The sequence below is a fragment of the Gossypium raimondii genome, chromosome 8, assembly GCF_025698545.1.
Source record: "Gossypium raimondii isolate GPD5lz chromosome 8, ASM2569854v1, whole genome shotgun sequence".
NCBI lineage: Eukaryota > Viridiplantae > Streptophyta > Magnoliopsida > Malvales > Malvaceae > Gossypium > Gossypium raimondii.
This window is the reverse complement of record NC_068572.1, coordinates 54,397,018-54,417,332: the sequence shown is the minus strand read 5'-3', so window position 1 is coordinate 54,417,332 and position 20,315 is coordinate 54,397,018. Positions and strand designations below refer to the sequence as shown.

Here is a 20,315-nt window from a genome sequence, read left to right as displayed (position 1 = left end):
TGTTATCCATTATGTTCACCTCAGGATTCACGGTGTCCGAAACCATGGAAACACTCGCAATACTTTTCTTATTCCTAAAACAAAAGCTACTTAACTCTTGTTTAACTTTGTTACATGTTCTTTAACTTTTCTTTCTTCCATCTTTTACCCTCCAAATTGAGGGGTTTTTTTTTCTCAGTAAACAAGCAGACAAAACAGTAACCAAAAAAAAAAAAAAAGAAGAAAAATCTTTAAAAACGAGTACGCGTCCTTGCTTTAAATACCAGCTTGTTCGCTGTTTGCCACCTCTCTCTTTCTCTGCTTCTCTCTCCTTTCTTCTTTTGTGATTTATCATCAATACTCTCTGCCTTGGAAGTCTGTTTTTTTTCAGTGCCCTGGGTTTTCTTTTTCTTTTCTCTTGATGGGTGCCAGTTTCTCTCTTTCGTTCACCGACCAAGATGGTTTTTCATCTTCATCGTCACAAAGTTTGGGGGATTTACCAGAGAGCTGTGTGGCATCGATTATTGGGTATTTGGATCCTCCACAAATATGCAAGTTGGCAAAGTTGAACAGAGCGTTTAGGGCCGCTTCTTGGGCTGATTTCGTTTGGGAATCGAAATTGCCACCGAATTATGAAACCCTTGTCGGTGAAGTTCTGAGCTTTGTGCCTGAGAAGTTGGGTAAAAGAGACATTTATACGAGACTCTGTAGAGTTAATACCTTTGATGGTGGCACCAAGGTATGATTTTTTTTTTGTTTGTTTTGATAATGAGAAAAAAAATCTGGGATTTGAAATTTGGGTCTTGAAGCTTTCTGGGTATTTGTTTTTTGATGAAGTTTTCTTATAAAGACCCGAAATTTCACTCCTCTACTTTTCCACTCTGTTTTTTTGGGGGATTGATTTCCAGTTTTAATTTCTTTTAAACGTTGTATTAAGACAATAATCATTTGGAAATAGCAAATCTTGGTAAAAAAGCTAGTTTAATATTGATGGAATGAGGATTTGGGCACCTTTTGCAGAAAATATGGCTGGATAAGAGCACAGGCGGTGTTTGTATGTCGATATCTTCAAAGGGTTTACAGATAACAGGGATTGATGATCGAAGATATTGGAATCATATTCCTACTGAAGAATCTAGGTAAGATACAAACAAATCCTTTATCTTCTATGTTAAGGAGAATGGGAGGATTAGTAGTTTCTTATCGTCAATTCTTTTTTAGATTGGCTGATCAAAATTAAGAGCATATCTAGGCCGAATTTATCCAAAGTATGTTTTTGTTTTGGGCTATTTTGTTGTTAAATATCTCCATTTTTTATGTATTCTTTTGATGCTATGTGTTGCAATAATCGTCTAAATTGCAACTTGGTCTCCTTGGATCCTTGCATGTTAAAAGCAAAATATCTTTGTGCTCACCGCTTTTGACTTCTTCCATGGTTATTATGGTTTGATCAAGCAACTGTGTTTGACATTTAAATCTTTTTATATTAATCCGTGGGGACAAACACTTTTTAATATAAACCCACAGGTTTCTTGCACAACACCAGTTACAATTCTAACCCAAGTTTTGAAACATGCGTTACATATAACTGATTGGAAACTGTAAGAAATTAACTCAAGTATATGACTTTTGTACAGTGGCCCAATATAGCTCATCACACGCAGTCAGAAACAGCCTGATTTGGTTAGTGTACAAAATTAAAGAAAAGGATGTCAATATAATAACTTGCAAGTTTCTGTATTATGGCTGAATATAAGACCAAGTTTAATCTTGCTGGTTGATGTTCATACTTATATCCTCTTCTATATTCGATATGATCAAGCTTTTAACTTAGTGGGAAATGGATATCGATATCAATTACCATTTCGTTGTGATTTAGGTTCGGTTCCATTGCATATCTTCAGCAAATCTGGTGGTTTGAAGTTGATGGAGAGGTGGAATTTCCGTTTCCTCCAGGGACATATAGCGTATTTTTCAGACTGCAGCTAGGTCGTGCCGCGAGGAGGTTCGGTCGCCGAATCTGCAACTCCGAGCATGTCCATGGTTGGGATATAAAACCCGTAAGGTTTCAGCTATGGACATCGGACGGTCAGTACGCCACATCTCAGTGTACAGTGAGTGATCCGGGGGAATGGTTTCACTACCATGTGGGGGACTTCAACGTCGAGAACTCGAATTCATCGACTAGGATTAAGATATCGATGACTCAAATTGATTGCACACATACAAAGGGTGGTCTTTGTTTAGACTCGGTGGTTATATACCCAAGTAAATTTAGAGAAAGGTTAAAGCAGAGAGGATATTTAAAATGTGCTAAACCCATGTAGTTACAAGTTAGGTTTTTGTAGAGCGGTTTACGCATATGGAATGAGAATGTAATCAACTTCTCAGGGGTTTAGATACTCAAAATGAGTCAATTTTGTGCATAAATTATGTTTGCATTTGTTTAATTATCCCCTTTTAACTTTGAGATGACACATTTGTATAGATTTTGTTTAAAAAAATCAATTTAAAATAATTAATATTTAATAAGCTCCGATTTAAGAGTTGGTAATAATAAAAATTGTATTAAAAAAAAGAACCCTCGTCTAATCTATATTCCGCATTTAAAAGCAAGCACCAACTCGGAGATTTTTATTTTTAGTTTTGAAGTTCACAATGTAGCGCTGATTGAGTATTAGCTTAATTGGTATTAGTTTTGTTGTCAGTGCATGAGAACGTGGGTTCGAATGTGTTTTAGCGTGCTTTATACTCTTATTTAAGAGTTAGGGAGAGGCTATGGGTAATTTCAATGCTCAAGTATTATATAAAAAAGAGCGTACATGATAAAAACCTATAATGAGATTAATGTTAAAAATAATATATATGTATTAATTATTATTAATAAGGATTTTATTTTAATAATCAATTAAGGAGACTTTAATGTTAATGGTAATTAAAATAATTAATATTTTATTTTAATTAAAAATACAATCAAATAATTAATTTTAGAAGTTATTAAGGACATATATGTGGTTCAAAAAAATTTTCAATATTAAATTTAACAAAAAATAAAATAAGAATTTTACTTTAAAATAGAAAAATTAGTTGACATTAAATTTAGAAATATTCAAATAAAAAATATTTTAATAATTAATTAAGGAACTTTACTTTAAAAAGGACTTCAATATTAATGATAATAAAAATAAAGAAGACAACTAATATTTGATTTAAATAAAAAAATTAAGATATAACAGTTAATTAAAAGTTTTAAATGGCATATGTTTTCCAAAGATATGATAAAGTGTTAGATGTTTTATGAAAACAAAACGAGGATTGTTAATCCAATTTTGTCGGATTTTCTAGCATTAGGAAGTCAAAATTTTCCCGAGTGGATGGAAGGCATCGTGAACCTCAAGCAAGCGATTACTTCTTAAGTTTCGAACGGATAGGATGAAAGAAATGTCTCTTAAGCGAAGAAGAGTTTGAACATGAGCAAGTTTGAAGAGGTGGAATCATGGACGTACTTCTACTATATGAAATTCAAGTCTTACTTGGGTAAGGGTGATGAGACTCCCTCTTCACACTTCGAATATGTCAAATTTTCAAAACATTGTTGATCCATAGGAGAGATAGTATTGGTGAAAGAATCACTCATGGAAAGTTACAATTATAGTAAAATGACTGAGGATTCCAACTAATCATTTAAGTTGTATCGAGGAGGTTTTGATACTCATTTGTGGTGGCTTTTTGTGATTAGAGTTTTAGAATGCAAAGATAAACTGACACCAATTGATTGTTTTTGTCTAAAAAATCATTCTAACCGATCCATAACTCCAATGCCATTAGATGCTAAATCAATAGGCTCTATTGATCAAAGAAAGAAGTCCAGAAAGGCCTGGAAGGTTGATTAGAACACCAACATTGGACTATGATAAGTCATTGTAGAATCCTTTAATTTACATGGCCCAAATTCTTTGAGGGCCAATGCAACCAATGAAGTCATGATTGAACCATTAAAAAATGAAAATAGATATAATGATCTCAAAATTAATGGAGCACATAGTGATGGGCTGACTCAAGAATAATTAAAGAGGATAAGGGTATATAATTATAAACAAGGAAAGTATATAATTTTGAAAAGACCGAGGATGCACCTTGGTTGAAAGTGATTGTTGAAAACTTAAGAGAAGAAAGGAAAGAACGAATAGAAAAGAGAGTTGCAATTACCAATTAACAAAGTGGGAAAAACGTGAATGAGTCTCTTATTGATTTCTAATTTTAACCCGTCAAAGAATTATGTGCAAAAAAGAAGATGAGGCGGCGAGGGTTGACAAACTCATAGATTTATAAAAAAAAATGTGATGACATGTTAATAACCATTGGACTAATTAATCTTGAAACTAGGGTTTAAGGTCCGTGCATAATGTTTTCATAGCTAGTGTTTTGGTATGTGATTGCAAAACAATGAGATTCTCTTATTGAATATCAAATATGCAAATAGTGAAATTAAGTTGAATGTTTTATGAAAGTGTTCATTTTTATTATCTTCAATATACACCAAGAAGGGGGAGGGGTGAATCAGTGTTAAAAACTTTAAGAAAAAAAAAGCTCAAGAAAATTAGACACAAGTATTTATAGTGGTTTGTGTTGGATTTAGTGTCCTATATGTAGTATATTCGTTTTGTATACTTGTATTTTTTGAATAAATTGGTTTAAAAAAACATCCATTGATTACATTAATAGTCTTTGTATATTGTCCTCAACGTTTTCTGGATGCAAAGTAAAATGAAATCAAATATTAGCTTACTAGTTATCTAATGTTTAACTAATACTAAACGATATTGTGTGGTTGGATCATAATACAAAAAGACAACTTGTATTAGTAGGTAAACCTAAACATGTCATTAGTCTAATCGAAAATGAACAAATCAATTCAAAGGTTAATATGTCACCTACCTAGTCAAATTAGGGAGATGCGTTGTCTTAATCATTGGAGCGGATGACTCGTAGAAGATAGATACATAAATGTGACTTACTAGACTAACAGTATATAGGACAAAAATCAAGTAGAATATATCATAGATCCATTTACGGATTCATTCACTTGTGGCGTTTATAGTGTGTCATACTTTAATCCTGAGTGGATGATGAATATGTGTGACTCATATACTTTGATGTAAGTAAAGAACCGAAAGCTGGTGTGTTGGATATACGATTTTTGTAGTTTGTAGCATCATTCATAATAGTAGAATTCATAACCTAACTAATGGATAAATGATATCCTCTAATCTACATTACATGATAGATGAAAAGTAAACATGACCATGATTCATTTGCCTTTGTGATAAATGACTTGATTACTATCTGATAGTAATTGACTTTCATGAAGAAAGATGTAATGGTTACCATGAGATAAACTAAGATCATATTGAGAGAACAAATTTATCTCAAATAGATTAAGGATATCCTATGAGAGTAATACACTCATGACAAGGTCATTGGATGAACACTTATCAAGTATCTTTCCTAATGATATGTAATTAGAGAGAGCTCAGCCACGATACCATAGTGGAATGATTTCGTGACTAAATAAGTTTATAATTAATAGGCGAAAAGTTAGAACTTATTAATAAATTATTTGAGTCCTAATTATATATGTCAAATTATTCCTCAGCTAACTTATTGAAACAAAAATGAATAGTATGTAAAACCAAATGAACAAAAATGAATGGAAATGATGAAGTTAGAGAAATGGATCACATTCACAAATGAATGTGTTTTCTTGCTAAGTATAGAAATCACTTGAGAATTAATTTAAAATTTTTAATTATTATTTAATCAATTATAATTAAATAATTGAAACTTGAAAATGAAATTAAATTAATTAGTCATTATGAATCCATTGAATAAGCAAATTAAATATATTTTTCATAATTCTTTTATGATTAAGTTAATATTTATTTTGAAAAACAGAAAGTAAATGTCAAGTCCAATTATATTTTCTTCTTAAACAATTATATCTTGTTCTCGTGGAGCAAAACTTTGGTTACTAACTTTGCTTCTCTCAAGACTATCAAGCTTAAGTTTTGAGACGTGGCTGAATGTCTCAAGATCTTCATGGTAAACCTGGAGACTTTGGTCCCCTTAAGCAAAGTTTGGTTAACTTGTTAAGTTTTAAGACTTGGAGTTTTGTATCTCAAGACTTAGCTAAAGCTTAGAAATTTTTTTTAAAGGAATAAATAAGCCCTTGAACTTTCAAAAAGAAAATCAATTAAACCTTTCTATAAAAAATTGTAACAGCCTGGTTTTCAGTGGTGACGAAAATAGTGGTTTTGGGACCACAAATTTTATCGTGTCAACTCGTAAATATTATTTTTAGAATATTTATAGAGTCATTATAGTTGTATTAAAATTTGGTTAAGAAATATTAATGTTTAGTTAGTTAATTAAGAGAAAAGGACCAAATTGAAAAAAGGTGTAAAACTTGTTAATTAATACATTTAGGTGATTAGATGGTTTAATTAATAAATGAGAAAGGGATTAAGTGATAATTAAGCCATAAATAATGAGTGGGACGACAATTAGAGTTAAAAATGAAAGAAAATTTAATGATAATGACATAATAGTAAATTTGTTGAAATTAAAACAAAATTAAAAGAAGAAAAAGACATTTTCTCTTCATCTTTCTATTTTTCATTGCCGAAACACCATGGGAGCTTAACTTGGAGGTTGGACCACTTTATACTCTTGCATGTAAGTTCAATTTAGCCCCGTTTTCAATAATTTTTATATTTTTGAGATTGTTGCAACTAGGTCCAGCTATCCCGTACCTTCGATTTTGAAATTGTTAAAGATTGTGAATGTTTCTATTGATGAATCTATATTATTTTAGTTATTAAATGATGAATTTGGTATTTTGGTTGATATTTAAAAGTATTTTGTTAAGTAATTTTGATGAATTTTTGATTAAAGACTAAATTGTTGAAATAGTAAAAATACAAGGGTTTGTTGTGAAATTATTTCAAAAATGGGCTGTAATTAATTCCTTGAATATTCGGCTAGCATGGTTTTGCATTAAAAATGGTTAATTTGCATGTTTTAAGCTCAGAGACTAAATTGAATAAAAGTAAAATGTTAGGGGAATTTTGTAAAAATGTAAAAAATACTAAATTTCATTAAATAAATTGTTTTATTGTTTGAATTAATAAATTGAATGAAATTATTAATTTAGATAAAGGTCGAGCGGAAAATCGAGGAGAATAAAAAATAACCAAAATGCCCCTATACTTTGACATTTCTGCAATTTAGCCAGGTAAGTTTGTACGGTTAAAATGTAACATTTGTATAAATTGATGATTGGTATTATATATATGTTCTATTATTGGAATTGAATTATTGTTGGAAATATATTATCCAATTTAATACTCAGTTTGGATTGAACGCGAGATTTGAGTACATTCGTGATTTGGTGTATGACAGGGGTTTGGAGTGGAGATGGTACTAGAGGGAGATATCAGTATTTTACCCAAGTAAACTGAGGTTTAGCATTTTTTGAGAACTCTCGCGTTTTACTTTCTGTTTGGCGTGATTCGGGTGGATCAGCTCTTATGAGCTTATGTTTAGCTCTTACGAGCTTCTGTTAAGCTCTTATAAGCTTCTGTTGGCGTGTTCAGGAGGACCAGCTCTTATGAGCTTCTGCTGACGATGTACTCGTACCCGTAATTCGTTATTTGTATGGAAAATCTCGGTAATGTAATTTGTTTAATGAATTTGAAAGTTTTGTTATTTATTGAATATTGACCTGAACATAAATGAATTCATTAGTTGAGATTGTGGATAATGCTTAGGTTTGTGCTAAGCTTTTGGTTGCATTATATCATGTTGAATATTAATGATACACATTGACATGGTAATTGGTTAAATGGAAATATGCTTATGTTCATGAAAAGGTGGTAAGATTCAAAAGGTGTAAATTCTTATAAAATGGTTTATCATGTGATTGACCCCAAATGAGTTATATACATAAATGCACTAACTTGTGTATTGGTGATGGTGATTAGATTATATCAAGTTTAAGATTATGATTGATGTATATGATTATGTCGGTATTATACAAATGAAACAAGAAGTTCATAATTGAAATGTGATATGATGAAAAGGGATTGATGAATTGAATAATGTACTTATATATGAGAAATTACGTATGTTATGGATGAACTTACCTATGTTATGAATAAATATATTAATTAGTTAATTCATGTTGTCATTTAAGTTTATGTTTAGTAAATGGAATGGAAAGTAAGTAAAGGAAGTTATTCGTAGTTTTATGAAAATATTAATGATGGTGTAAAATGTTTTATAAAATCTTATTATGTTAGGAATTAATATATATGATGTTGATAGACTTACTCATTTTATGAGTTAGTGGTTATGTAGTTGATAAATCTTGAGGCATTAGTATAGCTTTATATTTATCATATAAAGTTTACTATTGAATTGGAATATTATGTTTAAAGTTTGTACGAGCTTACTAAGCATTCATTGTTTACGTAGTTGTTTATCCCTTACTTTACAGATTATCGGAAGCTCGATCGGGTTGGAAGTTCGTCGAAGATCTATCACACTATCCAACGGTTATATCGGTAGATTTTGATGTCTTAGTTAAGGTTATAATGACATGTAAAGGTGGATTATGTCTAATGTTTAATTGATGAGTTTGGTATATATATGTCATTTTGGTTGATAATTATGGCATGAAATGTTGCCTTGAATTTGAGGTACTTAAGGTACTATTGATATCTTGTTGGTTATGGTTAATATGGTTAATTTGATGCATGTTTAGAAATAACCAAATTTGGTATATGTTGCATCGATCTCAATATGGCCAGGACATGGTATGTTTTGGAAAAGTCTTGAATAGATGTGCATGATTGAAATATGGTATGCCTAATATGGTAAGCCTAATATGGTAAGATTGATATGTGTCAACTGTGTTATGTATTGGTATAAAAACAAGTCAGTTGGTAAATGGTATAAATGTGGTCAAATGCGGTGAGATTATTTTTGATATAGCATGGAAATAGTATTGAGATTAATTAGGTATGTATGGTTAAGGTTTGAACAAATATGCTCATGTATATATATAAGTTTGATGCTTGATGATTGAGGTGCCTTTTAGCATATTGGTTGTATGAACATTTGGTATGGAGATTAGTCATTCTTTGCATAATTTGAGTATGTTTAAAGCCTTGTATACATGTACAATTTTCTTGTAGGTTTATGCTTGAAAGGGGTGAAAGAAATGACTTGGAAGTGATCATTTTCTTGTCCACACCGCCTAAGACACAGGCGTGTGTCTCAGCCGTGTGTCACACACGGCCATGTGACACGATCGTGTGTCCCTTGTAATTTCTAAAGGTTTCAAGTAAGCTAGTTACACGGCTTAGCACACGACCTGTCACATGGGCGTGTGAGGCCATTTCGAGTGTTACATGGCTTGACACACGAGCATGTGGCTTGGTCCTGTGGGACAACTCAGTAAGTTACATGGGCACGGGCACGGGCTAGGACACTGCCATGTGTCCCTATTTCAAATGTTACACGGCCTGAGACACGGCCATGTGTCTCAGCCGAGTGAACCCTATAGTTTGAAGAAAATTCTATCTTTTTCTAAGAAATTATAAATGTTTCTAATTTAGTCCCGAATTGTTTCTAAAGTGATTCTAAGTCCCCGAGGGATCGAATAAGGGACGTTATGCATGTGTTTGAATGAATTATGCTATGATATATGAAATGTTTAAGAATGAAAGTTTTTAAGTTACGGTTTCCCGGTAATGCTCAGTAACCTTATTTTGGCGACGGATACGGTTAGGGGTGTTACAAAAATGCACTCAATTAAACTTTTGAACTCAAAAATTGAATCAATTAAACCCTTTGACCGACATCTTTTGTCTTTGACAGTTATGGAAATGACATGGTCATTGATGGTTATTGAGTTAGTCATTCCATTGTTGACTTGGTGATCCATGTCAACTGTCACGTTAACAAAAAATAAAAATATTAGAAGTTATTTAAAAATTTGAAGTCTAGGATCAACCTAGACAAATAAATATTTAGAGATTTATTCTAGACATTTTTTTTAAATTATTAAAAATTTAATAATTTAACAATTATTCATTCTTCCATGTTATTTGATTAAAATAATTTAACATATACATTTTGAACATGTTAAAAGAAGTGTTTTTTTCCACATCTCTAATTTGTATTGGCGAACACAATAGTATCGTCAACAAAGAAAAAGTGGTTAATAATTGGTGGTGGAGGAAATTTTTTTAGGTTGAAATTAAATTGTATATTTTATCGTTAGTAAAAATAATAGTCTATATTTTTATAATTTTTAAAGAATTAAATTAAATTTTATTATTTTTAAAAGATCAAAGTACAATTTTATCATTATTAATTTAAAATTTTATAAATTATAATATCCAATTCATTTTAGTTGCATACTCTTAAATATGTGCCTTGAGTTATCATAATTTATGTGAACTTTTAAAATGAGGTGGCATTATGATGTACCAAAAGGATGTACATCATAATCCGAATTTATACTCCATTCTCATCTCAAATAAACAAAATTCCACAAACCTCGTTTCACAATTTTAAAACACAACCATTTTGGATTAGTGATGTTTTCACACAATCTATTAATTTATATTATTAATTTCGTACATAGTTTATAAATTTATTCAAATTTATCTATATTTTGTAAATATTAATCCGTAATTTGTTTAGATCTATCATATTATTTTCTAACCCATTTATATTATTTTTAATTTTATTTAATATTTAATACTGTATACCAATCTTTCATTATATATATTTATTAATTTTGTATATAATATTATAAACTTAAAAAGCCTATTAAGTTGGCCAAGTTCGAATTAATCATAATTTCGACTAAATTGACTGTCCAAATTTCAATCCATCTATTTATTAGCTTCGTAAATATCTTTATTTAATATATACGGACTCGGCTTACGAAAATGAGATTTTGAAACTCCAATTTTTGATACTACTGAAAACTGAATCATTACAATTCGATTGTAGTTGCTCTAATAATGAATATGACACCTCATAGCTCAGATCCGACGATCGAGTTTGGTATAAGTTGTTAAGTATAAAATGTAGATCCAGTTGCAACTAAAGCAACAATTGGTATAAGATCCTCGTCATCCTATAAATCAAACTCCGTCATTAGTGTCTGCAATTGCATGTTTGCCCCTCTTCCACTTATAAGAATAGTTTTGGTACAGGAGGCTTAGCAACTTCATCTTTCTGCTCTATATGTTTGTTTTATTGTAGCAAAATCTAATAAATGGGAGAGGGAAAAAGTAGCATGTGCCTGGTATTCTTGGTTTCTTCATGCTTGAAAATCTAATTTAAGATTAGTAAATCAAGATCAATAGGTATAAATGAAACTACCTTGTAAAACGACACAACTTATTGACCACCATACTCTACTTGTTTGGCAACCAAGTCCTAGTAGTTATGGCCTACAGTGCAACATATTTAGGTTCATGTTCTGGAGTCTTGACCCTCAAGCCAGGTGGGTTGAACCTTGTTTGTGAGTTGAGAGGCCAACTCATCATAATCCACAGCATGATTCTCATCTTCACTAGAGTGATGAAAGAATTTGATGATCGCATTAGGAATGAACGTAAAGAAATGTCCTCGAACATATGTTTGCATGTTATGAGGGTTGTCCTTGTATTGCATGGACTTTTGGAGATCGACATAAAACTTCGGTACTAGATTCCTCATAGAAAGCTTGGCATAAGAAACGGAGAAGATATTGAGTATTTACTATTTAGGTTGAGAGGTTAAGAGAACTTATCTTGTTCAGTGTGAACAACTTATTATAGTGCAAATTTGTTGTAAACAAACTATTCTCTTTGTTGAGATTGTAATGTTTAAACTTTCAAGAAAAAAAAGTTAGTAGAGATTGTGTTTTTTTTTTTTTAAAAGGGAGTAATAATATTAAGAATAGAGCATATTAGCAGTACGAAGAAGACCTTGTCGAACTACAAGGATCCGAACCTAACAACCAGAGGACATGAGGAAAACTCAGCTGAACATTCATTCTAAGAGTTCACCACAAACCGATAACAAGCTAGATTGTCTATTGATCCCAGCCTTGACTAGGCGATCAGCAGTCCCATTTACTTCTCTGGAGATTTCATGAATTTCCCGACTTTGACCCCTGCATATGCCAAAACAGAACTCTATACTCCTTATACAGCTGGGAGCTTTCGACGGTGATCTCAACCAGGAAACATCAATGTCAAATCACTTTTCACCAGTACCTTATACATACCAAACAGACAATGTATATTTGAAACAATGGTCCTCACAATAACTCTTGTACCTGTTTTATGATTCACTGAGTAACTAAAAAATCTTTAAGTTGATTCACATCAGTATTGTTATTAATGTAGGATTATATGAGTTCAAGCTGAAACATGTTTATCTTCTTATTTAAAATTTGAGGAGGTTTATGAGTAATTATAGGCTTTGTATAATTTTTTTTAAAATAATTAGTTAAATATATATATTTTATTTTAAATTTTAAATAATGTATTTAAATGGTTGAATCTACACATTCACTCATGAGTCAATTCAAAATAATTTGTTCATCCCAAGTCAATCAAGCATCCATATGATTGTATTTGACCCACCAAGAAAAAAGATAAAATTTTTCAAAAAATTTAAATAATATATTTAAAATAATTAATCCAAATTATATAATTAAATAAAATGTGTATAAAAAGTTGAAAACCGTATAAGATGAAATGCCAAATTTGTCTGTAACCAAAAGAAACAAAAAAAAAATGATGATGCAGAAAATCACATGAAAAGAAAAATGCCAAAACGAACCTAACCTGACCAGGTTCGAGGATTGAACCTTGTTTTAACATTAACCCCCCTAATTCATATATGTAAAAATAATGGTTTTTTTATTGAAGAGTTAGGGCTAAAACTTAAAAAAAATTATGTTTGATAGGTACTCAATTTCCTTTTTATTTTAAGGTATGGTGGAGTTTTAAAGGTAGTAAAATATTAAAAACTAAAATATATGATACTTAAGAAATAACAATGTTTTTAATTATTGTGTGATTTGGAGAAAAAATTCAACATTCCATTTGTGTTATTATATATCACTTTCAGTTGTATTCAACATTGATATAGAAATTTGTTATTTTATTATCCTTCAATCTTTGCATTAAAATCATTATACATAACTCCATTTTCACATTCAACATTACCCAAATGTACTTATCTGTTTAGAATTAACGTGGAGCAAACAATAAAATATTAAACTATAGACAAAATAAAATGAATAAGAAAAGGTTATAAATTGAAGTAAGAGGTCAAGGACTTTACGGCATTTCTAAGGCTCCTTTTCAGTTTCTTTTTAAATATTTAGGGTTTGAGCTCATTTTGCATATGAAAAACTACAAATACTAATAAAATAAAAGAAATTATTTGATTAATTAGCGAAAGGACAAATGCTCTTTTGTTTTATGTTAGATCCAAGCCATTTCTCTTGTTTTCATCCTAATGTGTTAAGAATGAAAATAATTTCTTTTACAAAGAGTAAGGGTAGGGCTTATCGAAAGACCTAATTTAAAAAGATTTTATCTATGATTTAATCCATATAAAAGATAATAATATAGTTGGTGAATTCATTAATTACTTCGACTCCTATTAGTGCATGCTTGAGGCGGCCAAAGCATGGGACCAATTCATGTTTGGTTTCTTATCTTTAGGGTTTAATTTATTTTGTGTAAAAGTAATACTAACAGAATTCAAATGGTAAATAAAAAACGGGTGTGGATTTTACTAATAACTGCAAGTTATATTTAAAAGATTTGTTCCTTTTCCTTATATTCGCAGCCTGGTTGATGCGTCTACCAGACATAAAAATATAACCTTTATAGATGTTTTATTTGGATATGGTTAAATCTTGATAACATCAAGATAAAAGCTCCTTTTATTACCGACGAATGATTGTTTTGCTACAATATTATGCCATTTGATTTGAAGAATATAGGCGCTACATATGAATAGGATAGTCAATGATCAAATTAGTATTAATATGGAGGTGTATGTGCACAACATGTAGGTCAAGAGTACTGTCTCCCTGGAACAACACATTTGCGACCCCCAAGAGGTGTTTAAGTTTCTTGAGAGTACAATATAAAGTTCCATCCGACGAAATGTGCTATTAGTGTTGGTGCTGAAAAACCTTTGGGTTTTATGATTAGGAATTAAAGAAACTAGGGACACCATCCCGACTTTTAGAGAAAGCAAAGCGGATTATTGACACTACTACTGTTCCTAAAGAAATCAGAGTAGATTATTGACATTATCATTGCTTATGGAAGAAGCGGAGCGAACTATTTTTATTTATGTATATGCTTTCACTTGGTAGTGTCTGACAAATCTAGTCCACAATGAGAACCACCATGAAAGCGATTGAAAAAGAAAAACACAATAAAAAAGTTGCCAAAGAGAAAGAAAACAGTCAAGGATAAAAGTTAATCTTAATGTCTATATAGAGTTAACTAACTGGACTATTATTATTTGATATATAAGCGGTGAAGTTTTTTAACTCCTCAAGTGTGGGTAAGAGAGTGATAAGTATCCTTAATTGATATTTAATATATATATATATATATATAAATTGGTTAACGCTATTTGTATTCTAAGTCTATTCTCTCTTTTGGTATAATCACAATCACAAATGTTTTAATCATTTAATGATTTGATGATAATCTTGTTAAGACGGAAGTGATATTTAAGTATATAGTTTTGTTTAGTTTATTATTCTTCATGTCAATAATTTTGGTTAGAATCTCAAGCCATATATAAAATGGATTATTAACCAATTAAAAGCTTGTATAAGAATATTAATTAAAGTGATTGGTGATATCAATTAATTTAGCATTTACTTTCAAAAGTTGTGTTTTGCCTAGTATATCATCATGACTATATATATATTTTCATTGGAATCTAATCTTCTCACGCTTTAAATTTTTCCTTGAAGTTATTAATTATCTCAAAAAGTATATTAGTGAATTATAAATCGGAAATCTTTCACTTATTAACTAAGATGTCAAATATCTTCCTTATCTATTTATTTTAATATAGCTCAATATCATTTTATAATTTCTTTCACTTTAATTATAAATTGGATAAACTACACCAAAGGTAATTAAGCTATTAGTAAATTTACATTTCGGTTACTCAATTTCAAAAAGTTATAAAATGATCACTGAACTATTAAAATTGTTATTGTATGGCTTTCTTCTTCGCACTATCTGCACTAATCAAAAGCTCTCCCTCCCTTCTCTTCCACAATTCATTTTTTTTCTTATGAACTAACTTTGAACATTATGAATCTGCGAACCAAAATCCAAATAACTTTCTTATCTGATCTTCGACATTGACTTGGATCTTAGGTATGCTCTTTTAATTATCAATGGGTAATAATCAACTATACCTATCGTCGAATCGTCACCTGGAACTTGCTAGCTGAACTTAAAAAAAAGAACTTAACAGTTCAGTGACTTAAATTAGACCTGTCCATGGGCCGGGCCGGGTTCGGTTCGGGCCCACAAAAAAATTCAGCCCGTTTACTAGGCCCGGACCCGGGCCCGGCCCGAAATATGGGCCTAAGATTTTTCCCAGGCCCGGCCCGGAGAAAAAATATGGGGCCCGAGCCCCGCCCGGCCCGGCCCCGTTTTTAATTAAAATTATTTTTTTAATAAAATTAAAACTAATTGTTATTAAAATTAATTGTTAGTAAAATTATCAAATTATTAATTGTTAATTGTATTAATTGTTGTAATAAAAGCTAACATTTGATTAGTAAATTTATCAAATTATTAATTGTATTAATTGTTGTAACAAAATCTAACATTTGATTAGTAAAACAAACTTGATGTTTTATTATTATTATTTTGTAACACTAGTCAAGGAAATGAAAGTAAATAAACTTAAAATAAAAAAACTATTATATTTTAAAAATAAAAAAATATATTTAATATTTTTGAAATTTGGGCCTGAGCCAAAAAATCTTGCCGAGGCCTGCCCATTTTTAAACGGGCCTAAATTTTTGCCCAAGCCCATATTTCGGGCCTATATTTTTATCCAAACCCTCCCATATTTCGGGCGGGCCGCCCGGCCCATGGACAGGTCTAACTTAAATAAAATTTTTTGAATAGTTCAGTGATTTAAATAAAACTTTTGAATAATTTAATGATTATTTTGGAACCTTTTAAAGTCGATGGACCAAAATGAAAACTTATTAGTAATTTAGAGGCTTTTGACTAGTTTACCCTTATAAAAAAAAAAAAAAACTCATCAATATTACCTCGACTACAACATAAACCTAATAAATTGATGGAGTCCACTTTTCCTAATACGTTTCTGTGGATGTAGAAAAGAAAAGATTGGAAACGTTTTATAAATGAGGAAATATGATAATGACCACTAACTCATATTAATTGTTTTATTAAATAATCACTATCTACTTGTCAAGCCAATTTAGATAAATTTGGTGAAAAATAATAAAGATTTATCAGTAATTGCACCAACATGCTTCCAGCTAATTTAATATTAGACAAACACAGTCATGTTTGTTTAGAAATAGGGTCAAACTAAGTCATTTGTTTTTATTGTCAAATTAATTAACTTATGTTATCCCTTTTTTAAGCATGTATCCTAACAAAAACACGAATTAGGGCATTAGAGAATAATTGTTAGGATATAACAAATTAATAAGATTGAATTGACCGGCTATAGTTTAATGGAATGGGAGGACTATATTTTAAAAAGAAGCTTATAATGCTATAATGTGCACTTTTTAGACCGTAGTGGATGTCACAAAACCGATGGACGGGTCATTGAATAATATTAAATATAACTTTACACACCCGAGAATTTTATATATTATCAACAAAATCATTTTTATTTTATTTAAATAAATTTATATTCAGTTGTTAATTTTTTAAATATTATATATATAAATGATGCGGTAAACCATATAAAAGATTATGAGGCCATAGGAATTAGAAAATTATGCAAGCCAACTATATCTTTCTTCAAATTCAAACATTTTAACACATAATTAATGATAAAAGAGTTTTTTTATGTTGTTGATGTATTTTTGGTAATGGATTGGATTAGAGAATAATTTTTATGGAATGTGAGATGAATTCAGGTATTTTAGAGCTCTGATAAGATAACGTGAGTTAAAGGGCGTCAAGCTTATGCTTCTCGACACTATCTAAAGCTTATGTCAACATAACGAAGAAGGGAGAATGAAATGTAAGAATTAATAGTTGAGATAAAAGAAGACTTTTATATTGTGGAGTATGGGTGTGTGAGTTTATACCTAATCTCGAGGCTACCTGAGAAGTTGCCTTAGGGATAGTATGTGTGAAAATTCATAACTTAGGTGCACATATTGATAAAGTAATAAGGTGATGAGAAGATATTATTCTCATGAGGACCAAGTTCTAAGCTACTAAGTATCAACTATTCAATTTTTATCTAACCTAAATCAATAAAGTAAATTCTAATTACTACTAAAATTAAACTAAGCAAATAATGAAAAATCTATTAATCCAAAACAATGAAAATATTTAAGTTTCTCAATCAATTTTAAGATCTTAGAACTCTAACTTCACCTATTTCAATTAATCAATTATCTCTCGTTCAATTGTTCAACCTATGTAATTACTAACCAAGGATTCAATGGCATTAAACGAGACCCTTCTAGAATCTAGCTAATTTAATTCCCCTTCCCCACTAGCTATATTCCTATGTTAGATAAGTTGGGCAAAGTTACTACGAAAAAACCTATTGGATTGATTAAGGAATCACATATACCCCTATTCTAGCCGCATATTAAATTGTTCGTCGACGTTACTGAAGTTAATACTAATATATTCAATCGAGATCTAAATCTTAATTTTTTTTCCAAGACAAATCAAGATTATCAAATTAATTTTCTTTTTAGTGGTGGACTTTAGTGATCGAAATGCATCTAGCATACACCTAGTCTCCTTATTCACCCATACCCATTTCAGCAGTTTCACAGTTGATGTGACACGGGGAATGGGCATTTCCTTAGGCATTGCATGTCTCCAACTTAGATTCTACAACATTTTGAAACATTAGGGCCCTATATGTCCAGTGGCTCCACAATAATGACAATTCAGTTTGTGTGAAGTGATTTCCTTCTTGGCACTCTTGGTCAGCACAAGTTTTGATCCTTTATTAGTAGCACTAGAACTTGAAGCCTTCACAAAGACAATAGGACTCTAAACCACAACCTTCATTGTGTCAACATTTGCTAGGCCTCCCTTGCATGGGTCTCGCCTTCCAGTTGCTAGAATTTCATCAAGTTTTTTGCTATTGGTGGTGAGTTTCTCAAGCACGAGTCTGGTTTTAGCAAGTTCCTTCTTCACCTTCACAAGATTCTCAACCTTTTTTGTAAGAAGATATTATTTTTCTTTTACCTGTTTAACCATTATTATGTTTTCATCTTTCAACTACTTATTCTCATGTTACAATTGAGAGTTGATTCCACAAACTTACCGCATTACCATTTCCTAACATCTCACTGTAAGTTTTTAGAAATTCTTCATCCAAACTAATATCAGAATCTCCATAAGAATCTTTATCATCTCCTTTGAAATTGGTAGTGAAATTAATAAAATTATGATGATAATTTTCTAAATCAGATCCTCTACACGAATCGTCATCACTCCAAGTTACATAGCGACTAATTTTTCTTCTTCAGAGTGTTAGCACACTCAGATTGGATATGATCATATCCTTGACATTTGTATCATTGGACACCTTTCATTTTGTCCTTCTCAGGTTCTTCTTTTATGTCAATTCCCTTTGATTTGTTTTTAGGGACATTGGCACTAACTTCAAATTTTTTAAACCTCCTTGCCTACTTCTTCAAAGCCTTATTAAAGTTCTGTTGAGTAAAGCAATATGCTCTTGGAGATATTCAATAACAATAATTTAGGAAGTTGGCACTTACTTACCCACTTAAAGAGTAATGTTTCTATCACCTTTTGCTCTACTGTGTTTAACCTCATCAAAGCTCATTTCAAAGATTCGTAAAGAGCTAATGAGTTCACCAATAACCAGTCTTTCAAGATCCTTGACCTCCTCAATAGTTGTAACCTTGATTAGAAATCTCGCAGGAAGAGATCTTAACACCTGTTTGACCAGTTTGGTTGGAGTACTTCTCTCCTAGAGTAACGTCTGGTTTGATAGATTACACAAATTTTTATGGAACTCTCCAATTGTCTCTAATTCTTACATTCTTAGGCTCTCAAATTTGGATGTCGACATCTATGTTTTGGATTGTTTAACAGTGGATGTACCTTCATGAGTTGTCCCCAAAATATCCCATGCAATTTGGCCACAGTATACTTTGCAGTCTTGTTGAATTCCTATAAGTCTACTCCACAGAAGATAACATATAAAACTTTGGAGTTGGCATTAGCAAGCTTTTCTTCTTCAGTAGTCCATTAAGCTTCTTGCTTAGCCACGTTCCCATTCTTGGTGTCAATCATAGGTGGCTTCCATCCTGTAAGGAACACTTATCAGACCTTCTCATTTATGGACTTTATATACACCTTCATGTGTGCTTTCCAATATGCATAATTGCCAACCTCTAGCATAGGAGGATGTGAAGCTGATGAACCTTCCATAACTTGAATCTAGAAACTCCAAGGATCTTCACTAGCTATGTTAAGTGGCAGACTCTGATACCAAATGTTAGCCCAAACAATTATTGAGACACAAGCAAGGTGATTGGCAGAAGTGGCTAAAGGAGTGGGCACTTCTTCAAGTACTGTGATAATTGGAGTAAAATAGGGGACATAAAGATTTTTATGCAATTCAATTTCTCTACATCCGCGAAGCCTAGTTCAATGAAAAATATTCACTTAGTTCAATGAAAAATATTCACTATCTTCAACACTTACAACAAGTGAACCTAAATCTGTCGTACACCCGTGACAATTTCCTCACTTTTGCACCTTGAAGATCAATGTGAACTTAGAATGTAAAACCACAACATGTTTTACAATCACAATGCACTAATAAAATAAAGTTTCTCACTTGAACAGATTAAGTGCTGATCTATCTCTCAGTACGATAACTTGTTATAAGTCTCTCAATTGTATAGAATATTTCAAGATTTGCTAATATAAAGAATATGTATCACAATCCTTTTTAAACATCAACTAAATAAGTTGAAT

At 31.1% G+C, this 20,315-nt stretch overlaps 1 protein-coding gene across 1 annotated transcript; it reads left to right on the top strand.

The window, feature by feature from the left end:
- Positions 1–273: 273 nt before the first annotated feature.
- LOC105792178 (F-box protein PP2-A12) lies at positions 274–2,409 on the top strand. Its single transcript, XM_012620606.2, has 3 exons — positions 274–718; positions 1,000–1,118; positions 1,859–2,409. Exons 1-3 carry the CDS (start codon positions 401–403, stop codon positions 2,304–2,306), a joined length of 885 nt encoding a protein of 294 aa, XP_012476060.1. The 5' UTR covers positions 274–400; the 3' UTR covers positions 2,307–2,409.
- The last annotated feature ends 17,906 nt before the right edge of the window (positions 2,410–20,315 follow it).